Below are 24324 nucleotides of genomic sequence, written 5' to 3'. Positions count from 1 at the left end.
CCTATTTGCAAATGTGTTACTCCTGGCAATTTCAGCTGCCAGGGGCTTGTAAAAACAATTTTTAGTATATAGGAGTTGTTATACCTATATACTGAACACCTCAGTTAAAATAGCTCAGAACACTTTCGATGAAAACAAAGCCACATTTTACAGCTCTAGGAGAATTTACAGCTACAGGAGAATGTCGATGATCTGCCACAGTTGGAGGGGTCTGTTACAAGACAATTGTAGTGCATTAAACATTCTGGTTTACCTGAGGGAAAATGTAGCAAAGAAATGCTTGATCCCGGAGAGATCTGATCAGATACACAAAATATTTCATGCTGCTTCCACATTCTTAACAGCTGCTCTGTAAATTTATCAGACTAGCCTTCTGTGAAATGCGAAAAATGCTTTAACTTTCCATGCATTTGTTTTACAATCAGATAAAAGCTCAGGTGAGTTCAGAAAGCAACTGGACATGTCAGTGATGGAAAACACAGCACAGCCTTTTATTTATCAAAATAACATCTTAAGAGCCTCAAAAGGCTCTTAAGTCACAAACTTGTAGCTTAGATTGTATTTAGGGAAAATATCAAAATATGTTTGCCTGTTTCTTATAAATTTCTCTGAACATCTATTATTGGTCACTGTTAGAGACCTAGTACTGAGCTAGATGGACCTTTGCTCTGACATGACAGATGTTCTTTCATCCTAAAACATACCTAGTATTTGCTAACATTTGCAAAGTACTTGCACGCACAGCAGCGGATGAAACGGAATACAAAAATACAATGTGTTCTCTGTTAAGAAATGTTTACGTGTGCACCTACAAAGGCGTGAATGTTTAAGTGTTACTAAACTGACAACAACAGCAGCAGAAAAAGGGAACTGGACAGATTTTCTGTTTAGCCAGAATAAGGCCAATCTTTACAGGAACTGTGAAAAAACAGAGCCACAGTTCTGTGCCCTAGCTATTTTTTTTCCTAGAAATATATTTACTCAGGACACAATGCAAAATGCATTGCAACAGTGCACACATCAGCATATTTTTAATCCTAAAATCCTATCAGACTTCACCAGTAAAGTAGCAACAATTTAAACAAATACCAGAGTCTAAAATGGGATTACTTCCCAAAGGCAGGGCTTGTTAGTGTCATAACCAAACAGTAACTCTTCACAAGAATTTAAAAATTCTTCATTTATCAAAAAAGTTTTTACTGCAGTCTTTATTCAGACATTAAATGGTTGTTGTATACTTTCAGAAAATACAATATTCAGTAATTCTTAAAATTCTATTTTAAAAAATTTTCACCGAGATCTCCATCTCAGTCTTTCCCACAATTAGTTTAGTTTATATTTACTGTTTTTTAACACTCAGTTCAAATGAAAACGGAAAAACTTGGAATATTTAAGACTGACTGAGCTACAACTGTCGCCTTTGCGCCGACTGGCACCCCAGGTTGACAAATGCTGTGTATCTTATGCTTGCACAACTAACTACACTTCACTGCATTCTAGTGAAGTGTATGTTACAGCTGAGATTCACCAAACCCAATTTATGTACTACTAAAAATAGGCATTAACTTTGACGTGGCACTGTGGGTCATTGCTCCTGTGTTTGCTAGTAGTACCTGCCGCAACTGTGAGGGGTGATGCTTTGCAGAGTCTTGTAAGCCTCTGCTTTTAGTGTTTTTTTCTAAGTTGTTTCTGATAAAATTGTTACTGGTTTTTGTTTTTGTAGTATCTAAGCATCTAACAAACTCTTGGTGATAAAACACATCCTTGCTGTGGATTAAATTATAAATTTAGTGATTTAATAAGAGAAAGCCTACATCTGAAGATTTGAACTTTGCAAGCACACAGTATCTTTAAGGGTAGAAAAATTAAACAGAAGATCTGTTCAAGAAGAAGGTCTACAAGTACCGACTCCTTGGAAACATACTGAAAATAAATACATTATAGCTGAGTCAGAGGCCTCATGTAATTTGCCAAGACTGAAAAACTGAGGAGGAAAAAAAAACCCTTCACTTAGTAATCCAGCCTTGTAGTCTAGGAAGAGACATATCAGTCATTTAGAAAAGTAAAATGCTTCTTGCATTTTTTTTAAGTTGAAAATTGACTTCCCCTTACAACTTAGTTTTTTTCTCCTTTTCAATACATATCAACTACGATGGGATTACTTTTTCTCATTTTCCAAAACCAGAACGTTAAAAAACTTCAACTTTTCTGTAGTACAGAAGATGGAGCTGATCAGAGAATAGACTTGCCTGTTGCCTGGCATTCTGCCTCCCATCCAAGAGACAGCAGGTCCCCTCTCATTCCCTGTATTGACTCTTGGGCTGCTTCTTTTTTTTTTTGTCTTCCTTTGTTTCCTTGCTGGCCAGTTGGGAAGGGGAACACAGCACAGCTAGCATCTGCAGAAAGCAGGTGACAAGGGAAAAACATGGTATTGGAACATGCCAAGTAAAATCAAAGGGTCTTTACACGTGGCAAATAAACCTTCAGTACCTTTCATGCGGAAATTCAGCCCTATGAGCTAGTGCTGGAGATTCTCCAGGCCAAGTAACCCTCGTTTAATTAGGAAAATGCAGCAGCACAGGCTGACTGCCAATAGCAGCAGTGTGTCAGGTACTAAGTGCACACTCGTAGAGTGAGAATGCTGCACTAGGGTTTAGGTTAGAAAAAAGTTGTAATGAAAAAGATTTGTGATTTTGGGGAGGGGAATGAAAGACAACCCTTAATTATACTTTCGGCATGTACCCTGCACCTCCCCAAACTATGTTTGCAACTTTGCGTGGAGTAAGAAGTACCAGGCATTACCTCACAATGTTATATACAAGGATTTTAGCTCCCCTGTAAAAGCTACTTCCCCCTATACATCTATCTGTACTGTGCAAGTAGTTAATTCTTTAAGTCAGCTCTGGATCCAACTTGTAAGAGCCCTATTAAGCCTGCCTCCATTTTATTTCATGACCCTAAATTCATCTGTATTCCTCTTACTGCAGTTGGAATTCTCCACAGCCTTCCCCCTCACCTGAAAAAATGGGTAGTACTCTCTTTGCATCTTTCAAGTAGGTTGTTATTCTGCCTTCCCAGACTAGTCATGAAGGGAGAAACAAAGAAAAGAAACATCCTATTTTTCTTTCTGTTCAGCTTTCCTTCCACTGACAAAGGATGGAGTAAATTTAAGAGACAGCACTGCTGCAGCATCTGCTCTGCTCAGCTGTGGTCTCAGCAGTGGGAAGTTTCCTTCTTTCACACTGGCTCCAGTTTTGGACAAACATACATCACTCAGAAGAATGAAGAGCTCTGAAGACTTGTGTTCTGGAGGCAGTAGATACTTGACTAGTTTTTGTTTTGTTCTCCTTATTGTAGAATGTAGTCTACTTACGTACTTGATATGCCAATAGGGAAAAGGGAATAGGGAAAAGGGAAAAAAAAGGAATCCCTTCCTCCCCAAATAATCACCCAAATTCTGCCAGACCTTTCAGACTTCTCCGGCAACCTACTGGTTGTATTGCTTGCTCCATCTTTTTGACCTTGTCCGTATCAGATGGATAGCCACACTGGTGACAGCTGGTGACTTGAGTTCTTGCACATCAGCATTTCTGTTGGCCTTCCCTGAGAATCTCCTCAGATTCCCCTACCAGGCACAGATACCATCAAACAAGGTGGCTTGAAAGTTCTTCTTTCAGCTCCTTCTGCTCTGGGTTTGTCCCATATTCTAGCTCCTGTTCTCCACACACAGCAGCAGCAGCAGCTTCTTGGTGATTCAGCAAACTGGTCTGCTCTACGCTGCCAACCTGCTGACTTCCGCTAAATTCTTTTTTCTTCCATCTCCAGAGCATTTTCCAATCTGGGCACCCATCTTTGCTCATCCTTTCATGTTTTCCTCAGAACATGCTGCAAACAATACCAGGAAACCTTGTTTTCCATTTGGTCTCCCCTAAATCAATTGCTTAAGGATGACTGTACCTTGAAGAGCTGTTCTGTTGTTAACACAAAAGTATTTTTTGCCCTTTGACAAGGGTGACTTCTCTTGTCCTTATGTTGTTGGAGGTAAAATTAAGTTTATCCCTTGGTGGTAAGAAAACTTGTGCTAGCTCTAACCTGCATAAAATACCACTGTTTCGGAAACGAAAGAGAAAGCCTTGCTGCATTAGTCACAAACCCATTTCCCCCCTCAGCTGTGACTTCCTGCTTCCATGCATGTATAGAAGAAAATTTCCTGCTCCCATGTACATATAGAGAAAACTCTTCTAAAGAAAGGTAATAGATGGGAGCTAAAAAAGTTACCACATGGGGCAGCAGGCTTTACAACTATGATAATAGGCAGCCAATATATCAACACCTGCACTGCTATTTTCTAAGGGTTTAATTCAAGCATTTGGGTATCATGACAAAGCAAGCAACAATGTAAAATGTGCTAGGTGAAAAGGAAGAAAAAAGAAAAGCATAAGAAAAAAGGGGGGAAAAAATCCGACATGCTTAACAGTCAAAGACTGTTAAATTTTTCTTCAAAGACTTCAAATTAATTCTGTAAATACCTTGTTCCACACATTCAGCATCTCTGATTCTTCTAGCATCAGAAAAAATAAATTCTGGGATTTTCAGACTCCCACTCAGTTAGGGAGGAGTCGGGAACATTTCAGAGTTTTACTAGAATTTTCATCAGATCCTTTTTCAGAACTTGTTTGTTTTTAACAGGTTTCTGGACAACGCACAAAGTTATTCTCTATTGAAGTTAGTAGCTGGAAAACCGTCTATTAAAGACCAAAGAGTGAAGAGAAGAATCGAGCAAAACTTCAAGTAAAAAAGATATTGAATCAACAGATCACTCCAGTGCTCTGAATACCAAAGCACTTGAGAAAATGCAAATTATTCCTGCCATCCCTTATTCTTGCACATGCTGGGGTACAGAAGTTCACTGGATGATTTGGATAAACTTCCGCAATTAAGTGTATGGAATATTATATAGACATATCCTTAAGGCTCTAGCTTCAGGATATTGGTAGTAAAAATCTGAGTATCAGCTTCTGCTTTAAGCTTTTTCTCCTGTCCTTTCTGACTGCAAAGAAACTTTAACAGTAAGTAGCTGTGACCACCCCCTCCCCCCCTAAAACAGAAAAACAAAAAGACTATGTGGGACTCAGATGAACAGCACCTAGTCCTTTAGACAGGTGGCAACACTAAGTTATTTGCATTAAAAAAACTGATTCTGCAAATACATTGCCCATTGATGGACCTATTTTCCACAAACTCACAAGCCCCGATTTTGTTTTTTTTTTCCCTTGGTATCAGACACTAGGGTTGATGAAAGCTTTTGCACCAATTCATAAGATACTAAAGTTTCCAGAGAAGAAAAGGTGGCAACTGGAAAGCAGAGTTTCCTCAACTTGAAACGACAATGGAGACACAAGACAAGTAGCTTCGTATCTTTTTCAACTTCTACCAACAATTTGTTGAAATATGTACTGCAGGTGATAGAATGCCATAAAAAATACAGAGTGCCTAAAGCAATGATCTGGTCTGTTTCTTCTAAACAGAAAGATAAGAGAAATATTTCTTTTTTTCTTGAATTCCTTGAGCATCTTTTACCAACTGCAAAAAACAGTTTATTTCTTGTGCAAGATTAAAATATTGTTAAAAAACAAACAAAATACAGAGTATGTTATTATTTGGCTACAAATCAGAAAACAATGATTCTAGCTCATGCTTTCTGAAAATAGGAGCTATAAGGAAGCTAAAACACAGCTTCTTTTTTGCTGTATGACGCTGTTGTTGGTATCAAACCCCTTCCCCAATAGAAACTCAAAATGACAGATAGCAGAGACACAGCCAAGACCACTTATATGGGACTCCCCTTCTTCACTATCCCTGTATTCCTCTGAGGCTGACTGTACTATTAAATACTGGAGCTTTAAGTGAAGTGGGATATAGCAGATCTGCTTCAGGTCGGGAAACAGAAGCTGACAAAGTTGTCCCTGAATCCTTTAAGGAAAGGATTCTGTAGCCACGTGTTTTATTAACAGGTCCAACACTAGCATATCACATGACATTCCTTATTCAAGGCCCCTGTCAATGCCATCCTTGATTAGGGTGGAAAAGACATACTGAGGCAAGTTAAAACAGGCTAAGTTCCACCCTGGCTGTAGCACATACTCAAATTGCTTTTGTCTGGCCTTTAATAGAAAGATTACTCCAGTCAAGAAAAAAACTGCAAACTGGGCTCTGCATCTCCTTCACTGTCAAAATCGGAAACCAGTGTTTACAAGTTAATCATTACTGTAAGTGCCCTGGTAGTGTTCTATTGCCTTCAATACATCGTTTTACTGGTGAAAGTTGAAAACACTAAGAACAAACCAAAAGAACTAGAGATGCTTACAGTGTTTTTTTTTTCCTAATGCATTTAGATGGTTTTGCATTTTTTGTTTGTTTGTTTGTTTGTTTTTTGCTTTTTTCATTCTGGTTCATAAAGTGTTTGCAAGCAAAGTCTGCAGATTATGTACAAAACAGTTATGGAGTACATTCTAGACTGTATGCTGTTCATTAAACATCTTTTTCTAAATATCTACTACTGTTCATGTTGTATGATTAGGTCAGGTTAGTTATATGTGAGAAAAATCCTTTTATATAGAAAAATATGAAAAATCTAGACTGCATGTAGATCTGGAAGGTTCATGGTGAAGTATTCTCCAAAGGCTTAGAAAAATGAAAACCTGAACAGGAAGTACTGAATAGACAAAAAGTAAATTGTGTCAGCATGCCCAAGCCAAAAAACCAGTTTAATTAGATTGCTCTCTATACCAATCTGATACATGGAAAAATAAATTGTAATATTATTAGTTCAACTCCCCTGTGCAGCAGAACTTTGAATATAGGACTTGATGCTATACAATGAAAAATTTACGCTACAGAAATTCAGGATTTCCTGTTATTACAGTAGAATGAGGAACAGAAGCCTTTACAAATCTTGCATCTGTCCAGGCTTTTGAAATTCTGGGAGAAAAGCTCGGTTCAAGTATCCGATTTTTGAGAATGAGATGACATAAAAGTTAGTATATCTAAATCTTCAACACACAAGACAAAATTGCATATTTGTGGGAATCTCACCTGCCTCTGGAGAGCCAGACATACAATATTACTGCTTTAATTCCTTAGGAATAATTTTAAAGAGCACCAAAATGCAACAAGCAGATTTTATCTAAAGATATTTCACCGTAATGTCTTAAATATTAGTCAGCGCCTTCACAGTAGAAGAGTTGTACTGTTTTCTTTTAAGATGACTAGCATACAAATTATCAGCCTCTACGTAAAGAAGAGGATGTAGAATTTATATCCATTCAGTTTATGTAATCCAAAAAGGGAGAAGAGCCAGTGGTGAAGTGTTCAATCTCCTTTTGGTCTTACTAAGAAAGTGTCACTGCCACAGTTAAGAAATTTACTGACAAATACCATATTAATGGAATACACTACTCCTTTTTATACGACTTGTGGTCCCATCACCAGAAGAAAAAAAGGTAGCATAATAAAAACTCACAAGGGCTACGTTTGTTTTAACACTAATATACAAATACTAGCATTAACTCCAAAGGGGACCCCCCACCCCGCGATTCAGCTCATAGCAACAGCCAGTAAAATGATGCACAGCAAACTGCTTCTGTTTGTGATCTAAAGACAAGCAGGCTTTTCAAGTGCATACATCAGCCTCAGAGACTGCTGATTAGAACCAAAACCCCCTAATATAGACTATACTTGGAAAATGTTTAGAGAATTACTGAAAAGGGTTGATGGGAACACAATAACCCAAGTAGAAATTTGTTTACTTCTGTCTAGTGCAACATTTTTCCACAGCTGATGAGCTGCGATAACTGCCTTGTCCCTTTCACAGTTCAGTATTACAGAAAACAAAGACCTTGCTTCCAAGATTACATCTTTATATAGAGTACTCAGAGGCAAATACCCTTTGGGTAACAGACAAGAAGTATGATCTTACCTATTTACAGAGATTGAAGTACTTGCTTCAGTTCCTCAGTATGCTCTGACTAGCATTACATTGACTACTCAAATACATGTTAATAACTTTATTGATTTTGTCTTGCTACACTTCAGTGTAAGCTATAGCCTTGACCTCCCCATGCAGCCCCATATCTCTTAAATGAGGCACTCAAGATCTTCACTACTCTCAGACTTTGCTTTTGAGATTCACTTGTTCTGTAAGAAAACTACAAACTACTGGTACACTCCTTCCACAAAACAGCCGAACGTGAAGCCCTGAAATACGAACTTGCATTTGCATGCTGTAACTCAGAAGCATAGTGGTTACAGACACGTCACATAAACCACAACATTTAACTACCTAAAAGCATTTGAAAGTTAAAACAATAACATCTGCATCTCTATTAACCAAACAGAATATTCCTTCCAAGATATAGGCCTGATTTGTTCCTAAATATATGCTTATTTTTAAACAGTCCACCTCCAACTTCACCCATGGAAGAGGAGATGGCATGTAAACCCTCACAAGCTTTGTTTCATTTTATCCTATTGGGACTATCAACGTAAGCCATACCACAGGCCAGGCAGCTCTTTTGAGCAAGGTTTTCCTTTTGAAGTTCATCTGAAGCAACCACATTACTAGAAGTGAGCACATTAACCACTACCACGCCAATGCATTGTTTCATGAACTTTGTTCACTATATAACAGATAACTCATTTAAGATGCAAGCAAAACCTTATTCATGCTACTCTATCTCCTGGGTTTCCATTACAGATTGAATACAGTCACTGTCTTTGTATCTTCAAGAGCTCTGGAATTTTCTCGAGTAATTTGTGTTCACAATGACAGCACTTCTTAGAAGCTTCAACCTAAGTTACAGCAGAAGATGCCTTACAAATTACTCATAACAACTGAAAGTAGCTTACCAGACATTGTCACAGGGTTTTCTTGTAGGGATGATAACACGAGCTGGGCTAAAAATAAGAGAGGAGCTTGGGTTAACTCTGCAACTAAATCACACTTTGGGTTCCTAAAGACATAGAATTAACATGCAAGATGGAGTCATGTTTGTATCCATACCGCAGACAGAACAATAGAACAAAAAAATTATTAAGAAAAAATCTCATTAGTAGCAGCTTCAAAAAACGTAAGTTAATTTAAGTGGGTTTGGGGGCTGAGGGGAAGAATACGAAAGCAGAAAGCACTCACATGGAGTAGACTTTTGAGGTGGCTATCACCATTAATAAAAGATTGACCAAATACCTCTAGAATTGTTCCGGTTAAGTTTCCAGGCAGCCACTGACAGAATTTTTGATTCTGCTGCTACAACCCATGTTGTTTCTTTAAGGAAGATACAACTATGAAACAGACATGCATACTTTTCAGGCAGATTGTATTTGTTTTATTACAATTTTTGTAGCTGTTAGTATTTTCATATCAGGACATCTTAAAAGGAATTTAAGATTTACAACTTCAAAAGACACTTACAGAATTATAGAATTCCTGATGACAACTACTCTACTGCACTGTATACAACTTCACTGCCCACCTTTAGCATCTCCTATCCTATATAGCTCCAAAGAAGTGAGAATTTGAGATGTATGTTCAAGCTGCAGAAAAGCTCAGTATATGGAAAAAGAACAAGTGACAACTTGAAGTATAACTATCTCAGCAATCAAGAGCATACACAGAACTATACATTTTATCATTTTATTAGGAATAATTCCAAGTGGGTTATGAAGAAACTAATCCATTGAGTTTGATGAATTTTCCAAAATTTCTTTATGAAGATATGTTCACCAACAAACAGTAAAACTTCAGCAGAACTATTATACACTGGGCAAAAATAGTCAGGCCGATACCAAAAAGCAACATGCAACATAAAAAAAAAAAAAGGATACAATATAAAGGAAGACAATCTGCTGAATATTAAAAACAACCTCAACATGAGCTCTTTGCAACCAGCACAGAACTATTCTACCCATCAAATCCAATTCACACAAAGGCAAGTTGGGCTGATAGAACCCAAGGATTAATAAAATGTTCCTCAGTGCAGTAGATCTGAATAGTGTTTTAGAGTATTTTCGTGGCTGGAACAAGCAGTATTAGGAAGTCTTTTTGGCAAGGGAGAGAAATAAATACATACGGAATGCTACATTTTTAAATCAGCAGACTGTCTGAGGAATGAAACAGGGCATCAGTAAACTAAAAGTAGCAGGGAGAAAAGAAAAGGTTTTTTTAAACATTAATTTATTGGGACTCAAAAGAGTATTCTGAACAGATTTTAAAGATGTCACAATAACTATATTCAGGCATTTAGACTAACAAGGGGAATAAAATCAGAAGATACACTTTTTCCAAGTTAAGGAGATATTTTTACCCAAGCATATTGCTACCTTTGCAACACGTAGCTCGGTAAACAATAATTGGCAACAAAATAAGTTGAAACGCTGTAATATCCTGCCCAAATCAGTTCCAGATACTGTAATAACCAAGATGCAAACTAATTTTGTTGTAACAAGCCTAGACCAATTATATCAAACATGTCCCTGGTGAAAGAGTCATCCAGTTTGAGTTAGCGTTTTGAGAGTTCGTTTGACAGCCAGTCAAGTCCCTCATACAGACCAGTTCCTTGCGTAGCACAGGTAGCTTGGACATACCACTGTTAACAGAGAACACAAAGACTAAATTTAAATATTGCCAAAATGCAAGACTGTCATAGTATACAGCACTCAAATACAGACTCAGAGTTCTTTAAGCACTGCTTTAAGCACATAGAGTCAATAGTGAACAGATGGTATTTTCATGACTTCTGAAAGATATACATATAAATAGGAAGGGTTCAGAGATTCTCCAATTAATCAGCATTGGCCTACCAAATGCTGGAACACAGCATTAGTGAAGAAGCAAAATAAATTCAGAAATAACTGACATTTGCTTTATATGCTGAAAAATATCTTCACAGAATCACAGAATGGTTGAGGTTGGAAAGCACCTCTGCAGATCATCTAGTTCAAGCTCCCTGCTTCTTGTTTTTGTGAGAATGGGCATGAAATTATCTAACTTACAGACCTCCAAAATATCTTTCCCATCTTTATAGAGGCAAGAATACAGAATGCTTTTTCTTCCTCAGAAAAACAAGCATCAGGAAAATGGGCAAGCACATCATATACTTTGTCAAGTATGTTGACAGCTGTATTTCAGTGACAGCCTGGAATATATGTATTTTTCCAGGAAAAGTTGAGAGATTAAACACCTGCAACAGTTGTAGACATTGTATAAAGCTTCTAAATCACCTGTGTTGAATGAGTAGCTTAAAATATGCACAACAATTTAATAGCAAATACATGCATCTTTTTTCTGCAAAAAGATGAAAACTTCTATTTAAAGGGAGATTATGTTTACAATCTACAGTAAAGGAAACCAGAATTCAGCAACCAGGAAAGGTTAGCACTTACAGTTCTGTTACGCAGAGACTGAAGACCTAGTTTATCTGTCATTTCACTGATTGCCATGGCATTTGGCAGATCTTGTTTGTTCGCAAACAGAAGCAGCACTGCATCTCGCAGCTCATCCTCCTGAAGCTAATAAAGTAAAGGGCCATGTTACATGTTACTAAATTAATTCACTTTAGTGCTTGTTGAAGTAATTGAAGTACTTAAGAAACATCAATACTGACTGAAGGGTTATAAACCTTTTCATTCTCACTCCTGAAGTCACCAGTAACTACTTACTGTAATTAACAGGTACTCAACAGAACTTCTGCTAGAACAAGTAAAGAAACATTATTTCACTAGGCAGCTTAAATTCATTGGCCTCTTGCTGCTAAAATTTTTGGTGCCAATTTGTTTTTCCAAAAATCTTTTCCCTGTCTGCTTGCTACATTTCACTTAAGGTTTTACGGAGGAAAGAAAGGCTTTGACACATTAGTAGTTCTGAAACTAAAGCTCTCAGTAGAATTCTAGTTGTAACTCAGTATTATATGACCTAGAATTACAAGTTATGTATAATACATAGGAGACAAACTCACTAAAATCATAAGACATTGAAGACCTCGGGTGCTGGTATGCACATCCAACAAATAACCCCCCCCCTTCAAAATAAGCACAACTGTATTTCAGAAGTTACTGATATTTACCATTTTCTGCAGCTCTTCTGCTGCTTCCTGGATTCTCTCTCTGTCATTGCTATCTACCACAAAAATGAGGCCCTGCAAGAAGTTAAACAGTTTTGATAAACCACTGCAAACTGTAAACACGCAATACCATTTTAAAAATCAAAGAACTCCTATGAAATATTCTAACCATCTCCCCCCATATTTAAGCAAATTTGACAGAAATCTCCACTGTATGAACAGCTACATCATGAGTATCAACTGCAAAATTAAAACTAGGCCTTTAAAATTAATAGAGTTTAAAATAAACCAGGAACATCAGTTTAAAGATTACTGTGGGAATCATTAATTTGAGAAAAAGTAGCAAAATTTGATAAGTTAATTCTCCTCCCTTCCTTTTCACTCATTGGATTATACTAAAAGCAGCTAGGGAATCATAAGTGCTTCATCATAAAAAACACTGAAAAAAGCCTTAACATAAGGCCAGAGTTTGCTCACAAAGTTTGTACCAATCAGTATGTCTAATGGCATCTCAATTATTCAAGTGTCCTCCTTATGCTCGCACACACTTTATGTACTCTTAAAATCCCAACTTGAAAGCATTATATTTTATTGTTCTCTTCAAGGAAAGAGAAGTATCTCTTTCTTAAATCTTCAGTAACAAGGCTGAAATAGGAACTGAAAATAAATATTATCAGACTTGCAGCTGTAGTTTGCCAGCTCCCTTTTGCCCATCTAGATTTCTCTACTTTTCTGCATCTAACTACTTATGCTGCCGCAAAGCTTTTTTTTTAATACATGATTCTATATTCAACACAGCCAAAAAACCCAAACTCCTACAAGTTTCCCATTACTAAGCTGCTTATCTTACTACTCGTGAACCGAAGGGGAGAATCACTTATGCCACCAAAATGACAGCAGGCACACCAACACGAAGCTGATGTTCGCTAACCAGTCAGCAACAAAGATCCCTTTTACAACATTTCTAGGTACGCAGTAGACTATATATACACCGATACAGCAAAATGAAAACTGTATAATTTGAGGCTCACTAGGAAAAAAAGAAGGAGAAAGCTGTTTCAACAGTAACATTTCTTTAAATATAAACCAGTGCCAGTTGAAAGAGATCATCAGACAAAGCAGCAATACAGCAAAAGTAAAGAATTCTACACACAAAGGAGATGCTCTAGCACATTTCATAACACTGACTACAGGTTAGTCCTGAAGCACTTCGCCCTTCCTCGACTATGCTCATGACTAAGGCTTGAAGCCTTTGCAGTAACAAAGCAACTTCACCTAGAACAAAAGGTGAGTATCCTTGAGAATTTCCAGGAGATAGTCAAAGGAAGGAACAGAAGACAGTATGCTTTCTATATGTATGCTGCAGAATAGAATAAGCCCTTACAAAACAGGTCTTTTCTCAACTCAGAACTCTTACCTGTGTGTTTTGAAAATAATGCCTCCAAAGAGGTCTAATTTTATCTTGACCACCAACATCCCAAACAGTGAAACAAATGTTTTTATATTCTACTGTTTCCACATTAAAACCTAAAATAAAAGAGTAAAGTAGTTAGAAATAGTTCATACTAAGGTTAACAGGCGATTGTTATCATCTCAAAGATGGCTACTTCTCCAATTTTACTTCTGGCATTTTAATAATGCACTTCATATACTTTGGGAGTTCAGAAAGCAAATTGATGGAAGGAAAAAGAAAAAAAAATAAAAGTACTCTTAAATCCAAGTATACACCATATTTGGTTTAAAATATCTTTCAGCCACAAACTGCTGTAGGCTTAGGATGTTTGGGCAAAGTATCTCTACTGGCCTGCTCCCACACTGCTCCTAAACATCTGTACTGGCCACCATCAGATACAGGATTCTGGGCTAGATGAACTTTGGCTTACTAAGTGAGGACTTGAACTCTGTTATGCCAGTACCAACTCCTATAAAATACTCTGAAAAGTCTGTTTTTGTCTTGATTCCTATGCTAATAGCAAAGACAACAAATTCTCACACTCTCTAGAAGTCTGTCTCTGCAACCCAAATTTAATGCAACAAAAATGAAGAGATCAGAACTGGTTGTCTTACCAATAGTGGGAATTGTGGTGACAATTTCTCCTAGTTTCAGTTTATAAAGTATAGTTGTCTTACCAGCAGCATCCAAACCAACTGGAAAGAATAGAAAACTTCATTTAGTTCACAATATAAACAACAACCTGCTAGTGTAAAAAAAAATGTCATTTTAAATATGACTTTTTTTCCCCCAGAAAGGAACCCCCTCCAGCTTTTAAAATGTTCTTCAGTTATTTTAATACACTACTGTATGTTTCTCCTCTACCCAGCACTGAGAGAGAATCCAAGCAATGAAGAAAACGAGATCAATAACAAATATTAATTCCCAACCTACAGGCTCAGAACCTTCTAGTCTCCTCCCCTAGGTGTTACCATTTTAACTCATCTCACAATTGCTACTTTGCCCTCAAGTTGGGGAAGGTTTCACTTACTCATCTTACAGCTAAGGCCAGTTTCCCATATACCTGAACTAACACGAGCTAACACTATTAGTGGAAGGCACTTCAGCCTCTTTTATTCCAGACCGTTATCTCTTTACTAAAAGCTTTCTTCTGTGCCGACAAAAATACATGCCTTTTGGGAAGCTCATATAAGTTAAGGGCTGTAAAACTTTGCCACATCACTTTTACACATTGAGATCGACTTTCCTTAGAAGGCTCTACTTTCAATCTTTCTGTAAAGTCTTTTGCCCTGGATTTTGCTTCTCTGTTGCCAAAATAAAACTTAAATTTGCTGTCTTTCAAGATAAACTGTGGAATAAATACATGATTCTTAGAAATAAATAAATAAATAAATCAGACTCAAATACATTTTTAGAGAAGCATCACTAACACTGTGGGCATACACTTTAGTTTCCTAAAACTGTGCAACTGCTGATTGTTACACATTTCAGAACATGTAACTGTGACTCAAAACGTAACTCTTTACATTAGCATCCAATGTCTAAGGCTTGAGAGAAGAGTAGGTGTTAAGCACCTAAAAAAGCAATAGCTTGAAAAGTCTATTTGTGAAACCTGTACGTTCAACAAAATTTTGCACAAACAAAAACAAAATACACATTCAATTTAAACCAAGTAATACTTGTACAAGAAACTGAATGTTATCATTGCTTGATACTATTGCAAGGGTTCTAAGTTAACATCCTAATGGGTGATTGCCATATACTAAGTTTTGAGTGCTTTGTTGACTTGACTGTTAAAAATGCAGCTGTTTCCTTAGTGTTGCAATTAAAGTGTAATTTGAAATTAACTACTTACTCAGAATGAAACCAAACTCTTAAAAAACGTTCCTCCTTCTTAAGACAAACTGTTGTTATAGCAAACTACTGAAAAAAACCTACCTGTAAGTGCCCTATATTATGATAGTTATGGTGAAATGAACGTTTAAGAGTTAAGTTTCCTACTATCTACATGTTTGTCTCTTTCAGAACCACACACATGCGTGAACAAAAAATACAGGATGCAGTAGAAGTTTCACAAGAACTTGCAGGACAAACTTCTAAATTTCTTGTGGGAAAATTTTAGCATTTTTCCTACAAGAATAAAGTGTCAGGTAGCCTTAGAAAACCTTTTAAAAGAACTCCAAAACCCTCAAGTATTCTATGTGCAGTGAAATTAACAGCATGCTTGCCTTACAGAGCTCAGCCTCAAGTCAGCATTTACAGAATGCCTAGATATTTAAGAAGCAGAATGTCATATGTGCATTACACGAGTTTCCTCATAACGGAAAATTAAGAGCATTTAGAGAACCATCAAATTAAAGCTACACATATACACAAACTTTTTTTTTTTTTTTTTTTTTTTTTTTTGTGGAAGAAAAGTCCCCCACACCAAAAGCCAAAGAGTTACCTGTAGAACAAACACTGACAGCTAGATTTGTTACCATTAGCAATGGGAGAAAAACGGCCTTGGCTACACAAATAGTTATAGTGCATTTAGAAGTTATAGTATAGATGCAGATAAAGACAAAGAAAAAAAAAGTTAACTTCAGTTAACCCAGAGTACTTATGGTACATACTTATGGTACTAAGAATCACTTGAAGATATGACTTGGAGTTTATCAGAGAAACTAAAAACTTGTCAAGAATTTTAACTGTTGCCTCAAGATTTGCCTGAACTTAAGAAGTTACCGCCCCAGTTATCCACCCTGCTCTTGTGTTAGAACCAACTGCTGCCACAGTGGTTGCACAGTACACTGCACAGAGTTTGCAGAAGGGTGCATTAGCTACGCAAGCACAAAGCCCAGAGCCTTTGCTTAAACACACTCTTATCCACAATTTTAATTAAGCTGCTGGACTTTGCACTGAGGCAGACTGAGTTACGGATACATGCTCTTTTTTCTTCTGACTTCACAGTTGGGTCTGCAACTTTTAGCAGAAGACAGGCATAACTTCTGCAAAATCACCACAATCAGATTTGTTAGAATTATCACTTTTAGCCAAATTATAAATCTTATAAAAACCTGAATAATCAATAGTCATCAACTGCATAGAATCTGTTCATACCTCTTATACCAAGTTACCAGTTTTCCTCTTTCCAAGACAAGAAATTTCAGAGTACCAAATCACATTTAATCTTTTGAGCTGCTAGGAAGCAGAACTGTTTCTTTCAGGAGTCCAGTAGTTTGCAGTACTTGTTCTATCATTATTTTTTTCAAGAATAAACACTTGTTTAAGCTTGTTAAAGGACACTAAGCTTAAGTCTGTGAGTTAGCCTTGTATCACAAAGTTTAAATTGATGCTACCCATCAAGATAAAAACTCAACCAAGTCTTAAATCCCCAAGTAACCTAAAACAAACTTCCAACACTAGATTTTTACCTCGATTCCACTGTGTGACTGTCCATTGACAAAACCAAAATGCAAGAATCTCAGTGTAGCATGTGATTGCCAACAGCTGTATTACAAAGCATTAAGATTAAAGGACAAGTGGGAAGCAGAGACTCACACTTGCAACCATTTATCTTTAAACTGAGCCAAACATACTCTTCCTCTAGCTGGAGAAAAAAAACATCTACAATGCTTCTAGTTGCTGTTAAGGAAAGTATAGTTCTAAGCCCTTTACTTCTCTTAGGAGTGTTTTATTCATAGTCTTAGCAGCCATGTTTTTAAATCTCAAGTTTGTAGTTCACTTGTCCCTGGGAACACCAGTCCTGCGATCATCTCATGTTGAAGGGAAGAACCCTGAGGTTCTTCCTCAAACTTCCTACTTTGATCATTGGTGGCTGCACATTAAGCTGCCTAGGTCACCACAGTATAAAATGTCATGTAAGTTACAGATTTATAAAAAATTAGAGTTTACTTCTCAGATGGAATCACCATGAGACCAACAGACTGTGGTTGTCAGATTAAGATTTCCAGGAGTTTAGTACAGAATACAGTGTTGCCCATAATTAGAGAGGGTGAGGGGGACAAAACAAAAAAGAAAAACTGCTTTCTACTTCATTTCCTAACTGATTGGAAGTCCACATCATAAACAAAATTCATCTTTAATAAAGAAAAAAAGAGAACTAATTAATCCCCATTTACTACAGATTTGTATTCCTTCCCCTAGTGAAGGAATTCCTTCATTCCTTCTACCCTGACCCTAGTTTTCTCAAGACTTGACTAATCTATCCTTAACATATTATCCCTGCTTCAAATTTGAAAGTGGAGAATTCTTTGGAGGACATACAAGGATGATTCTCTATACAACTTCTCAAGAAAATATATACACACACAAGTGAACAGCATGCAAACTTACTGTTATTAGAAAAGAACAAATAAAAAATGGCTGAATAGTTACCTGCTAGTACCATAAGAAAATTCCTAACCAATTTAACATTTTTTAAGTGTATTTAATAATCAGATTTCCATTTGAAAGTTCTGAGTAGCTATGATTTCAGTTAAGACACAACTGTAACAAGAGGTTGCACTCTTCAACATCATAATTTATTTAGTGTTCTCAGTGAACAAAAATTGTTCCTTTTTAAGCACAAGAAACTCAGCAAAGAGTTTTACAGACAACTACATGCAGGGCTGACTCAAGAATTTCTCCACTCTAATGCTAATTTTGCGCAGGGTACTTGGCTAACACATTAATAGTAATTTCTTTTTTCTTCCCTTGTGTTACTTCCATCTATAAAGTGGATGGAAAAATTTTTATGCTCCTTTCCTCAGAAACAGGCTAACCACATACATCTAAAAATAACTACTCAAGTGCATTTTTCAAACAAAATTTCAGGAACGGTGTACCATTTAACATCATCCTTTCATCGTAAATGTAGTTTAAGACTATCAACGACAGTGTTCCATGTTTGGTGTTGATACATTATGTTTCAGATGCTTTCAACAGAAGTCATGTGAAACACTCAAGATGCTGCAGAACTCAATAACACAAGATCTGTCTTAAGAGCTGAACCAATTCTCCTTCACCTTGACTTTTTAGAGGAACAGAAGAAAGTTATCAGCTTAAGAGAAGTTTCAATTATAATTAATCATCTCTTCATTATCAACTCACCCATATGTTTTCTTCTCTACGTATTCCCTGTAAACATCTTACCCAGTAAAGCTACTTCACTGGCATACATGCAAAATTTTAAAGACCTTACCTTATCCAATTTATTCAAATCATACATTGAAAATTAGCATCTTTGAAGTTTAATTCAGTCTCTGTGTTCACTCAGACATTTGCCCTCAAATTGTCAAGGTGGGAATTATGATGTAGAAGATTACAAAGAGCTTCTTTTCCACATCACAGGAAAACAGAGTTATGTGATCTGCAGTACAATATACTGCAATTCTAAAAAAATCCAATTTAGTTGCTAAATGATACTGTCATCACGACATATCAATGTTTTATCCTAATATACTGCCTAACAAGATGGAGCAGCCTCATGCTCTAATCAAGCCATATATTTGAATATAAGCAAACCCTTAAAATCTGAGTTCAGAAAGAAAAAAATATGATGCAAATGAACCAAATATTAGAAAGTGTTACTCAATAACCCCATATCTAACCTGGATTTGACCTAATTGCCTGACAATGATGGAACTAATGCTTGCAAGTTATTTTTAATCTGTATGACATAGCTTGCCTGTTTCTATTATTCTGCAGTAGATAACAGAATTACAAATATCATAGACACTATCTTGTTTTAGTTCATTTGAGGATTGATATTATTCATTTAGTCATATGAAGAATCTAACTGTTATGCAGACAGTCAAATAACTTCCTTAAAATGAAAAGATGTACTAAGCTGTCTTAAAGACAAGAAGTACTCAGCTGTTAATAAGGGACTTGGTCATGACAAAATGTATGCAGAACATGAAAAATAATAGTTTAAAAAAAGCCACTATATTTGGTGTCTGCTGTGCCTACCCAAACATTGTGAACGAGGGTGCCACGAAGTTTCACAGTTGAAATCTGTTTCTTTGCTGGCTGTATTAAAATGAGCACCTCACATAATTGTTTTAGGACAAACTATTTCAGTCAATTGCTATAAATGAAGGTCCATGCACTTTAGCAAAAGAATTTGAGAAAAAAATGTGAGGCGTAAGATTTCTGCACACATAAGTCTCAGTGGTGTGGAAAGGGGCAGGGAAGAGCTGAGGGAGGAAATATGGGATCCAGTGTGCTCGCTCTGACCTTTTGAACTGTAGTCTTCACGGGAGAACCTTAGGGAGCCATCGGCTCAAACGGTTACACAATCCCCTTCGGAAGAAAAGGCCTACAACCTGATCCTAGCTAAGTAATTACGTGCAAGTGTAAAACTAATCAGGCGTTGCAAAAGGAGTTGTTACGGTCTCGTGCAGGAGAATTAAAGCGCACAGATGCTGCACCGAAACGCCCTTTCACAGGGGACGCGAGCTGTGCCACAGGCAGAGCCAGGCCCCTCCGCTACCGCCATCAGCCATTACACGGCGGGCGCTGCCGGCGCTCAGCACGCCGGGCTCCGCCACATCCCGCCGCGCAGGCCGCGCACGGCCGCCCGCGGCCCCCGCCGCACCTGCGGCCACCCGGTCTTTGTCCCACGCTCCGCTTTCGCCCGACACGCAGGTGCGAGGGGAAAGGGCTAAAGCCTCGCCAGGGCGGCTGCGGCCCCGGGGAAAGGGGGGTTCTGCCTCTCGCCGCCCAGCGCGACGCCGGCAGCAGCACCGCGGCGGGAGGGAGGAGGAGGAGGAAGGCGGGCAGGCGTCTCCCCGCTCCCAGCCCCTTCCCCCACCGCTCCCGCTCCCCCCTCCGCCCGCGCGCTCCCCGACGGCCCCGCGGGCAAGGGGAGAAGCCGCCGCCGGCGCCCTCCTCGCGCCGGCGGGTCGCGCCCGTGACGAAGGGCGGGAGGGAAGGAGGGAGCGGGCCTGCGGCGGCCGCGCCGGGCCCCGCAGCGGCGAGGAGGGGCCGGCGGCGGCCCGCGCTGCCCCCGAAGAGGGCCGCGGGCGCCCCTTACCCATGAGGATGCGCATCTGCTTCTTGCCGAAGAGGCGCGAGAAGAGCGAGGAGATGGTGAGGCCCATGGCGGCGCGGCGCGGGGCTGGGCGGCGGCGGCGCGGGGGGGGCGGCGGCGCAGCGCGGCCCGGCTCCTGTCTCCGCTCACGGATCCCTCCGCGGGCGGCGAGGCGCGGGGCGGCTTCGGCCCGGCGGCTCCGAGCCCGAGGGCGAAGGCGGCAGCGACGACAGCGCGAGCTGCTGCTTTGTACCGGGGAATCTCGCTCGTCGCTCGCTCACTGCCACGTCACTCTCGCCACGGCCGCCCCGGCTCCAACGCGGACAGATTCACGTCACGCTCGCCACATCCCCCCGCCGCGGCGCCGCCCCCGCCGCACGGCCCCGCAGCGCGGCGGGGACTACAGCTCCCGGCAGGCGCTGCGGCGGCCCCCGCTGGCTCGGCTCTAGCCGCTCGCCGCAGCGCCTGCCGGGGGACGTAGTTGCGAGCGTCCGCGGCGGCCTGACGGCAGCTTCCGGGCGCCCCGGGGCGGGCAGAGCGCGGCATGCCGGGAAGCGCGCTCCCGGCGGCCCGGGCGCGGCGGCGCGCCCCGCGCTCGGCCTTCCCCCACCGTTACCTCACGCACGGCAGCTCTCCCGCTTCCTCGGGCCGAAAGGGCCCCTCGGAGCAAGGGAGTTAGGCTAAACCCCCCTCCCCCCCCCAGCAAACCGAGGCAGGTAGGAAAGAAGCGGGTGCACGATTACAGAAACATATGGATGACAGCAGGGTTGCGTTAATACACGTTACTCCTAGGAGCTGGGCGCCCTGCGTCGCTGTGGAAGCTGCACAGGCAAGGCGAAGGCAACGCAGCCCTGGCCGCAGGGCGTGGGCGGTCTGTGCGTGAGGGAGGTGGCAGCATACTGGGAAGCACAACGAAATAAAAGTGAAGGAAGCAATGTTGTGGCACGTGTCCAATTTTTTGAGAAGTAAGGTGTTAAAAAGGAAAACCTCTGATCATTTTTTGAAAAACAGAAGTACACTTACTTTATTTCCCCTTTGATTTTTGAGTCTTCTAGTGAAAGGGGCAGGCCCTTTAAATGAGAGCAAAATCAAGTTAGTAGTGGTGCAGTTTGCTCCTGTTTTCAGCACCTGGAGCAGGAGAGGCAGGACAGTCGCCATGTGCATGTAAGCAACATTTTAATAGTACAGTGACATACTGCTTATAGGTTCTGCCTGGCCCCAAACCTGACAAATCCTCCTCCTCTCCTTGAAATTTCCCTGAACAGGTACTGAAAGACACACAGCAGATGAAGCTGCAAACTGACCCTAGGCAAAAATCATCCATGGCAATGCATCACAAAGCATCACACTTTTATAAAAAACAGGCTTGTACAATTTCAAACTGAGTTTAGAGTTCAAACGTTCTCATATATACATAAATATGTATGTGCACACACACACGCACTATGTTCCGAGACTCCAGATAATTCTATTGATTATTGAAATATAGAAGGTAAGTCTAAAGGAAGAAAAACTTTATTTTGAAGGTAAAGCATTGTTGGTTAATCTTCACAACTAGAAATAAGGGCGTGAAGGTATATTCACAGTTCTGTGAGATCAAGTGTTACCTACAGAACTTAATGAAGACTGTGCTAAAATAAAACTACTGAAACTATCTTAATCAGACTTTTTCCATTTCATGGAACAGACCATTGTAATTAGCATTGCTGGGAAGTGAATGGACATGATAACTCTAGATACAGAATCATTTATAGTACTGGCCAAAAAGAGAGAGAAGGAAACTGCACTTCTTTCCCTCCACCTTCAACCAGCTTCACCTGGTTACTGTTTATCAAAAGCAGAACAAAATGAGCATGCTTTGGAACCAAAAGCTTCAACTTCACAACCACTCTGCCACCATTTGTGGTCACTATGCCACCATTTCTGTAATAGCCCCTGTGACAGCTACCATAACATTTCTATAGCACAATAATAATTTAATTTGAGACAGCATAAAGTAAGATGCATTTAATACTTAAATAATTGAGCCCCCTACCCCAAGGAAGTAGTGGCTCAACCAAATGTCCTAAAATTTTAAAAGGAGTCAGGCCCTAGTTAGGCTAATTAAACAGTATGGCAGTACATGACAGCTAACACTTTCAAATTTAAGCTATTTACTTTCCATTAAAAAAAACCCAACTATCTTTAATGTTCTTGATAAAGAGGTAGTTTTGAATACAGCTCCACCAGTAAACTACCATACCTAATGCTCAGGTTAGACTGTTTTTCTCTCCCACATGATATTGATATCCTTGCTTCTGATTTTTTTTAAAGCCAACTTAACCATTACAGAACTTATTTGACCACATGGTTAACTTGCCTTTAAAGTTGTTCCATTGTTTATGCTTCTGTTTAAAATTTTCAGTTAATAGTTTTCACCGCAATTACTACCTCTGGTAATAACTAGAGGGAATAAGATGTAATTTCCTGTTAAGATGGAACATGGGAGACACCTTATTAAGATGTACTATGAGTACACACAGAATAGTGTACGTTCACTATTTGTCACTGCTCAGACTCAGTCAGCAAAAAGCAACCCATATACTTCATTTAAGTATACAAATAACATAAGCAGCACAGACACTTAATGTTTGCTGCCAGATAAACTTAAATCACTTGTTGGCTGCACATGTGCCAGTATGGTTTTAACCAGTCTTACCAATTAAGGGTAACATCCAACATACAATAGCAGCACAGGTCTGAAGTAACCAAAATCTGATACAACATTCCAGCAAATTCAATCAGGAGATTTATATTTATTTTGTCTGGTATGTGTGATTAGGTAGTAATGTTGCTTATTTAGTTTCTGCTATTCTGATCAGAGGCATGCTGAGTTTACTTTCCTGCTACCCTAAGGCAGATGATCCTGATTCCTTCAGATGGCCCAGCTGGAGCCCTTTATCTTTAGTGTTTCTTTACTACACAGCTGTAACTTGTTTTAGGGGGTCCTTTTTAGTTATTCAGATGTTTTATCCTTCTTCACTTAAATGCATTGTTTGGATGGGAAAATGCCCCTAAATCAGAGGAAAAAGAGGTAAAGTTATTGAAATTAGTAGTTCTTGTATTGTCCTTTAGCTTTCAAGCCTCAGATGAACAAGGGCTTAAGGGCTCCTATGAGCTCCTTCTCTCCATTTCTGTATTTTAAACACACTGAGTTTAAAAAAAAAAAAAAAAAAAGGCAACAGGGATAGGAAAATTCCAGTTCACCAACTAGTAACTGCCTTCTGTAGCTGATACAAAGCCTCTGCTACAGCACTATGAGTAGCAGAAGTACCTCTAGTAAAATGCACCTGCTTAGTGCAAAGGAACTGCAGGGGGACACAAGATCAGAAACCAACGAAACTGGAAGGCTGCTCCTATATTAGTGGCTATGTTTTGCCTACATTTGTAGTTACAGGGTCCAGCCCTTTTGACCTACCCTTGCTAAAAGCATTAGAAATCATTGACAACAATGAAAAAAAAGTAACAGCACAACTTTTCCTTTTGCCTTTCTTTTGAACAAGCTGCTAATTCTCTTGAAACACCTAGTTATTTAGGGATTTAAACTAATACCAACTCCATAAAAGAAAGCTGAAGCAAACTTGCAGGCTGCTTCCCACGTCAATGTTTTCCAAGGGCCTCTGGGTCATGCAGAGGAAATAAACCAAAGATTGTAACGTATTTTGTTGGGAACCCAGTCCCTGCCATTTGCTTTCTTG

General features: G+C 39.4%; 1 protein-coding gene across 2 annotated transcripts in view; it reads right to left on the bottom strand.

The window, feature by feature from the left end:
• Window positions 1-9360: 9360 nt before the first annotated feature.
• The window catches only part of ARF4 (ADP ribosylation factor 4), a 16921-nt gene continuing 1957 nt past the window's right edge, over window positions 9361-24324 (bottom strand). The window contains exons 1-6 of one of the 2 annotated variants that reach the window (XM_062585940.1): window positions 20591-20952; window positions 14184-14264; window positions 13534-13643; window positions 12120-12191; window positions 11440-11565; window positions 9361-10643 (exon numbers count right to left, since the gene is read on the bottom strand). In XM_062585940.1, coding sequence (XP_062441924.1) covers window positions 10557-10643; window positions 11440-11565; window positions 12120-12191; window positions 13534-13643; window positions 14184-14264; window positions 20591-20657 — 543 coding nt within the window. In that variant the 5' untranslated portion in view covers window positions 20658-20952 and the 3' untranslated portion in view covers window positions 9361-10556. Of the gene's footprint in view, window positions 10644-11439; window positions 11566-12119; window positions 12192-13533; window positions 13644-14183; window positions 14265-20590; window positions 20953-24324 lie in introns of those variants that run through there. The other variant, XM_062585941.1, reaches the window with a different exon arrangement.

This window comes from Rhea pennata, chromosome 12 (genome assembly GCF_028389875.1).
Source record: "Rhea pennata isolate bPtePen1 chromosome 12, bPtePen1.pri, whole genome shotgun sequence".
Lineage (NCBI taxonomy): Eukaryota > Metazoa > Chordata > Aves > Rheiformes > Rheidae > Rhea > Rhea pennata.
The sequence above is the reverse complement of the archived record's forward strand: the minus strand, read 5'-3'. Positions and strand labels throughout refer to the sequence as shown.